This window comes from Amblyomma mixtum, chromosome 5 (genome assembly GCF_055824585.1).
Source record: "Amblyomma mixtum isolate Tamu chromosome 5, ASM5582458v1, whole genome shotgun sequence".
Classification (NCBI taxonomy): domain Eukaryota; kingdom Metazoa; phylum Arthropoda; class Arachnida; order Ixodida; family Ixodidae; genus Amblyomma; species Amblyomma mixtum.
The window spans coordinates 76267914-76275310 of record NC_143016.1 but is presented as its reverse complement, the minus strand read 5'-3'; the positions used below and the strand labels follow the sequence as shown (position 1 = coordinate 76275310).

At 46.9% G+C, this 7397-nt stretch overlaps 1 protein-coding gene across 1 annotated transcript; it reads right to left on the bottom strand.

Annotated features, from left to right (window-relative positions):
- Positions 1–460: 460 nt before the first annotated feature.
- LOC149342727 (uncharacterized) lies at positions 461–1660 on the bottom strand. The gene has a single exon (XM_089542214.1). The coding sequence runs from the start codon at positions 1658–1660 to the stop codon at positions 662–664; it is 999 nt and encodes a 332-aa protein (XP_089398340.1). The 3' UTR covers positions 461–661.
- Between the last annotated feature and the right edge of the window lie 5737 nt (positions 1661–7397).

Sequence of the window (7397 nt, the reverse complement as noted above, 5' to 3'; positions counted from 1 at the left end):
AGTACGGCACATATCAGTCACTCTAGTTGGCATATGTATCACATTTTCACAACCAAACGAGAAAAAAATATCAAGCATCCTTTGCTGATTAGATTCAGGCAATAAGAGATCGATATTGAAATCACCACAAATAACTACAGGCGACTTAAACTGCATGCACTGTTCTAACATATTTTCAAGAAATACTAAAAACATTGCCTGTGATCCAGAAGGCGGCCTGTATATAACGGCAAATATGGTACCAACACATTTTAACATGACACACTCAAAGTGCTGATCTATGACACAGAAATCTTCAATGGTGACATAGTTTAGGTGGTTCATTACATAAATGGCCACACCTCCCCCTCTCTTATTACTCCGTGAAACTGATGCGCATTTGTATCCTGGAAATTTTATGACATCATAATCATTGGTAAACCAAGTTTCAGTGAAAGCTAAAAATTCAAATTTATGGTCTAGTGCATTTAGGAGGGTTTCTACAGAATCCTGTTTATTCCGAAGGCTTTGCGCATTGAGATGGAATAAGGAAAGTTGATTTTTTTCTCGTAGAGGCTTGGAATGTTTAAACGAATCAGCATCATGATAAGAATATGCGAACGAGGCTGTCATTTTCAAGGGTGCTGCTATCAGTTACCGTGGTGTGCATACGGCCTGTTACTCAACGTATCTTATCCAGATCGTTAGTCGTCCTAATCCTGATAACTCGGCTGCGGGGGCCACGACGAACAAACATTTTTCCATTCTTCAACCAGGCAAACTCATACTCTTTTTCCTTGGCCGTTTTTTTCATTTTCCAAAAGAGCGCCTTGTTCTGTGCTGTCAGGTTTTCATTGAAGAAGATTTTAGATTTCGCTTCCTTTAGCTGTCCCTTTTTTGCAAGCCATAAGTCTCTGGTTGAACGGGATAGGAAGCGTACAAGAACAGGTGTAACCTTCTTAAAACTCTCCCCGACCTCACTGTCACTACTAGCACTCGCGTTGTTAGTGCTCTCCTTGATAGACCGTGAGGGCAATCGATGAACAGCCTCAACATCTGCCTCGGAAAGCAGCGGAAGTTCGAGATCAGTGGCCAAGACATTAAGCTTTTCCAGTAGGTTTTCATTTTCATGATGGGGCAGCCCAAGTATTTCTAAATTTTGGCGTCTGCTGTACTGCTCTAGTTCGTTAACTTGTTGCCTTAATTCCTGGTTTTCTTGTTCTGCTACCAGAACCTCGAGTTTTTCCACTCGCTTTCCGAGGGCAGATATATCTGCATCCTGTTGCTTCATTTTCGACAAAACTTCGTCGTATTTTGTGGACATTTCCTGCATAAACTGCTCAATACCATCCACAGTGGCCTTTATCTCTCCTAGTGCGTCGATTTTCGATTTGATCTCAAGTACTTCTGTGAGCACGAGACGAACATCTGTAATTTCACTTCCAAGATTCATTTCCGGTTCCTCGCTTGTTTTCTTGCCACTATGGTTGCTTCGAGCCTTAGCTGTTTTGCATGTTGGGCATTTCCATGCTTTTTTTGCAGTTTCTGCCTTTTTCTTGTATGTGGCTTCACTTACCCCAGAACATGTGCCAAGATGATACACATAACAACACTCTGAGCATGTCAGAAACGCTTCATCCTCAGAAAACTGCTCGTTACATGCAAGACATGTGTCAGCCATTTTTCACTTGTCACGACAGACCGAGCAGTCAGCAGCAGCGGCTACCAGAAAAAAAATAGCTAAAGTTGCATTTCAAGGGGAAAAGGAGGGAAAAAAAAAACCAACCTGTAAATTAAGGTGATGTTTTTAGGGCACGGATAGTAGGTCCTGCGGTGCCACTGCTGCTGAATGCTTGTGAAGCAGATCCCCGGTGGCAAGCTGCTTTTATAGCTGTTGGGCGGTGACGTCACGAGCTACGTCGATGTTAGCAGCCAGTTTCCCAGCCACGTTTCCGATCGCCAGTCATTCTGCGGTAGCTCATCCGGGGCAGATGTACGCAATCGGCTCCTGTAAATTAAGGTGATGTTTTTAGGGCACGGATAGTAGGTCCTGCGGTGCCACTGCTGCTGAATGCTTGTGAAGCAGATCCCCGGTGGCAAGCTGCTTTTATAGCTGTTGGGCGGTGACGTCACGAGCTACGTCGATGTTAGCAGCCAGTTTCCCAGCCACGTTTCCGATCGCCAGTCATTCTGCGGTAGCTCATCCGGGGCAGATGTACGCAATCGGCTCCTGTAAATTAAGGTGATGTTTTTAGGGCACGGATAGTAGGTCCTGCGGTGCCACTGCTGCTGAATGCTTGTGAAGCAGATCCCCGGTGGCAAGCTGCTTTTATAGCTGTTGGGCGGTGACGTCACGAGCTACGTCGATGTTAGCAGCCATTAATGTTAGCAGTCATTAATGTTAGCAGTCATTAATCAGTAATTAGTCACTAATTAGTAATTTGTCATTACTTCGTCATCAATTATGTGCGACGTAATCCAGTCGGGACGTCACCAGTGTCACATAGCCAAAATGGTGCGGAAAACGCTTTCGCCTCTACGCACTTTACACTGTTTCGAACGCGCTGCATATACATTCTTGTCAGGCCTGCGTCTCGTCGTGTCCACGTACGCTTCTGCATCGTCCTGCATTTCAATGCCGCCACCGTCACAACTGCTTAAAGGGAAGCTGAAGAGATTTTCGAATTCATTAAGATGCTCATGTATGGATGTGGGAACCTTAAAATCATGCGGGTGAAATTTTTTTGCAGATTAATCACTTAGGAGCGACGTAATCGCCGTTTAAAATTGCGCGGTAGCTCCGCCCCCCGCTGTCCGCCGAGCGCTGCTGATGACCCTGACGATGCGAGCCGAAACCGGAAACCGTGGGGTGGTGACGTAAACATTGGTGTTCCGTCGCCACGCAGCCTCCGCGACCGTGCTTGTTTCTGCGTGCGTGCCATCGTAAGCTGCTTCGATCTGCCGTGTGTTCCTGTATTTGTGCTTTTTTATGTTTGTGGTGACGTACAGAAACGTGGGCAGCATCGAGTGAAGCGGTGGACCATCATGCCGGCGTCTGCGCAGCCTTCGGCTGCACTAACACCGGCGGCCGCGACGATGTGGTCTTTCATAATTTCCCGCAAAATAAGAAGCTTTCCGCGAGGTGGGTCGCTGCTGTGAAGCGAAGGGATTTCATACCCTCAAAGACTACAGTGCTATGCTCTGACCACTTTCGTGATGAAGATTATAACCATAGCCTGTCGATAATGCGTTCATTGGGCCTGTGAACAAAGTCAGCTGGACTGAAACCCGGCGCAATACCGTCTGTCTTCGCGCACAGGAGCTCGTCACCGCCACCGAGGCCAGCTTTCGCGAAAAGGAGGAAGCTCGAGGTAAGAATTTGTGTATTAACTCTATGAGAATTTGACTGCGCGAGCCGGTGTTCTGTGTAGTGTATGGCGCGTAATTTCGTGGATGCAAGACTTCCGCTAGTAGTGAGATGAACGGCGCTGGAATGAGAATGTCAGGACGGCAGCAAACTGCAGCTTACAAAATAAGTGCTTAGCTGTTATGCTTGCAGGCATGCATCATGCATCTCGTACAGCATTACTCATATCAGAACTCGGACCTAAATTTGTTGGCTGAGTAAAAATCGTTAAACTGCTATTAATACTGCAAGAGGTGGAGCGACGCGAAGTGCGCCTCACAACCAGAGACTGCGCGCCGCGCGTGAGCAGAGAACTTCGTTCGGTAAGCGACCACGTGAAAAGACGTTATATGCAGACTCTTTACTCAATTATGTTGGAGCTCAGATATTCTAGGATTCATGCGTAGCCCTCAGTGGCGAGAACATAGGGAGTAGTACGCGGCACATTTTTCTTCGTGGTCGGAGCGCCGAGAAAACTGTTTGCACATGTTTCTGGTATACGGGCGCGCGGCGTTTCGTTTTGAATTTGGTTTCGCCTGGGGCCTGGCTGATAGCAGCCTCGTCAGCGCCCAATGTGCGCAGTCATGGCGCTTGCAGTCCGGCCCCAAAGCGCACACTTTTTTTTTGAGCGATCTACGTCGGACGCGGCCGCTGATTCTGTGTTAGCGCTTGAAGATGCCTGTCAGGGTTTTTAAAGTGATCTTTTTTGCTTGGCTATAGTATTTGCAGGAGGTGCTCCAAATCTGCAAATACAACATAATATGAAATACAACATAATATGAAAATAAAAATTTAATTAAGATATGCATTTTAGTGAGCTAATGGAAGCCTTCTGCCTATTACTAGTGTCTGCCGTATCCCCCAATATAGCCCCAGGTATAAAATTAATACAAGGTTAGTTACCCATTTTTTAAAATAAATTTTGGACCTCCTAAAGGAACACCTGGTATATAATAAATGATCTCACTTCGCACGGAGCTCGCCAATCAACAAAATGGTTTATGAAATAAACCAGCAGATTTTATTCATACTGAAGCACACTTTTGTTCTGTTTGGAACAATAACATCATGTGGCTTATGCCTTTCAGTTTCTTGCTGAACTGCTGCAAGATCAAGACTGCGCACCAGACGAGAGTGCAAATGAAGAGTGCATGGAAAATGACATCACACCTGGAGGCTGCACACCACCAGGCAGTCAAGAATCCACACCAAACGGCAATACAAATCAGGACTGTGCAACAAGTCGAATGCCACTGGCAGATGCTGCTGAGGACCCTGCCATTGAACTTTTCTAAAAGTGATGACAAGGCTGACAAGTCTGTTCAAGTTCTAATGCAGCCAATACCAGTAAAGTGTTCTGCCAGGAATACGTTTATAATAACACATGTAGTCGTAAAAAATTGCCGAGTGCAGCATGGCTTCATACATTAATAATAATATTATATAATTGTGCGCCACGTGTGCTACAGCCAGCCTTGCGATTCGGCCTGCTTGGTTGCAGCACGAGGCCATCGAGAACAGCGCGATCAAGGCGGCCGCAAACGGATGGAGATATTCCTACAAGGGCTTGCAGTATGAAGCAACTCGCCTAAACAAGGATTTCAATTTACTGCCAGATCCCATCTTGGCACGCAGAACGGAAGGCGCACGTTTGTCACCTCGACGAGTTCTGCCGCAAAGCGCCGCGAACTTCTGTCTTTCGTGTGTGTTATGAACCGAGCCGGCACGCAGCGACCATGAAGCGATGCCAGCATAAAATTTGCGTGCAAAAAGAGCCTGATAACTTCTTGCGCTTGTTAATGGTCTGTGTGGATTACAAGCAGATTTGCGGCAGCACCGACAAGCGGCAAGACAAGAATGCCGACGATCGCATCCCGCTTACATTGCATTAGGAAAATTTCGTGGAGCAGTGCTATACTACATTTGCTCGCTTCAAAATTAATTTATTGTATCTCTGAATGAAGTTTGGCTAGAAAAGTATGCTTACCAATGGACATTTCCAACACGTGGAGATGCTGACGCTTCGCTTTCGTTCAAGCCAAAAGCACCGCTTGCGCCAGCATCGTTGCTTCCTTGGAGCGGTTTGCTCTTTGCGATTGGTTCGTACATGTAGGGGATGACGCCAAGATCCTCCTGGTAATCTTCGATGTGTTCCCTCGTGATATAAGCATCAAACCAACAACCGGAACACCGCGCGCCGCGCTTCATATACTACATCGGCGGCGACCGAGCCGGGTTCACCGAGCCAACGCCAGTGTTTACGTCACGAGGCGCCCAGCCAATCACAGACGGCAACGAGGCGCGCGAGCTGGCTCGAGGCTGCTGCGGCACTTTTCGCCAAAATAAAATAGGTTTGCGCTTTCTTTTGCCTAATTTCGATGAGAAATTCGAATTCCGAGGGTGGAAAACTGTAAAGTGTATGTCTTCACTCAATTTTTTGGGGAAACCTTTCAGCATCCCTTTAAGTCGAGCAATGGAGCCTGATGAAAGGAGAGGTAGGAAGCGTCTTGCGGAAAGCGATCGCTTTGCGAGTGAGACGCCACAGCAGAAGACTGCTCGCCTCTGCCGACAACGCCATGATTATGCGGCCGCTCCCGAAATGTGTTACGGCCGTAAACATTTCATGCTTACTTTACTCTCGGTTACGGGAGAGGCAGAGATTTTTTTTTATTGCAGTTGAACCTGAAGGAATATTTTTCCACCGTCGTTTTTACTAACAGATGCCCTGCGGTGAATCGATAGGCACACGACCGGACTACGGCACATTGATGTCTCTGTTTAGAGGCATAGTTCTTCTGTGTTTGTTTGTATGTCGCAGATTCAATTACTGAGGATGTAAAAACAGCAGTCTACTCAGTTTGAACATGCTAAATTAAACTCGAGCGAAATAAACATATGCTCTAGTCGGTAGCAGCTCACTGTAAAGAGAAAACAGAGGTAACAGACAACAGAGACAATGGAGAAAGAGTATGACCGCCTGACGTCATAGACACTATTTTTTTTGTTTTTATGGAGTTTAACATCCCAAAGCAACTAAGGCTATGAGAGACGCCGTAATGGAGGGCTCCGGAAATTTCGACCACCTGTGGTTTTTATCGTGCACTGACATCGCACAGTACACGGGCCTCTTGAATTTCTCCCCCAAAGAAATTCAACCGCCGCGGCCGGGATCGAACCTGCGTCTTTCCGGTCAGCAGCCGAGCACCATAACCACTGAGCCACAGCGGCGGCGATTCATAGACACTATGGAACAGGTAACATCAGCACTCATTCTTTGTTTTGTGAGCTTGGATGCAAAAAGTAAAGTGGTCTTGTGAAGGCTATTTCTGTGCTGAGAGAAAAGCATTTTTTTTTTATTTTGTTAAGCGCAGCTTCACACTACGCCATTATGAGAAGGTAAGTACTTCATTACTGACTCATTAGCTACTGAAATGAAATGCTGAGAAGAACGCCGACAGGACAGCTTTCATCAGTAAACATTTTCTTTGCTGGTGAAAGTTTCTTTAAATATATTGTATGGGTAGCTATAAGTCAGCAAAAATATGCATAAGGCTACTACTCGAAAAATTCCGTTCAATACAACGGTGAAAAAAACGCTCCTGCATGCAGCGTGTTGTACCACAGCACATAAAAAATGGCTGAGGCTTAGCTAAGGTTAAGCCTAGTCAGATGCGAAGCATATTGATGGCTAGGCTTGGTAAAGTTCCTCGCTTTGTTCTTCAGTTGTTGTAGAACGTTGTCGCCGAGCCACATAATGAGCACGCCGCTTAGCCAGACGTTCATCCCGCTCTTCATCGGTCTCTGAGGCACGCTGAAGCTTTCGCTTCTCGTTCAAATCAGCCCTGCTTCTAGGCGGCATCCCAACACCTGGCCGCCTCGTAAGTGCCCGGAGAGCGAGGCAAGCTCAGCTTTATACCGCTGCTGTAGCGTCACGTGGTCAGCTGCAGCGCCTCTGATGTGGAGCCTCCACCGCCGCGGCCGACCGCGCGAGCCGGCAGCCTATCTCTCCTCT

Bases quoted from the DNA above. Each gene is read 5' to 3' on its own strand.
- LOC149342727 (XM_089542214.1), bottom strand. From the start codon at position 1,660: ATGGCTGACACATGTCTTGCATGTAACGAGCAGTTTTCTGAGGATGAA.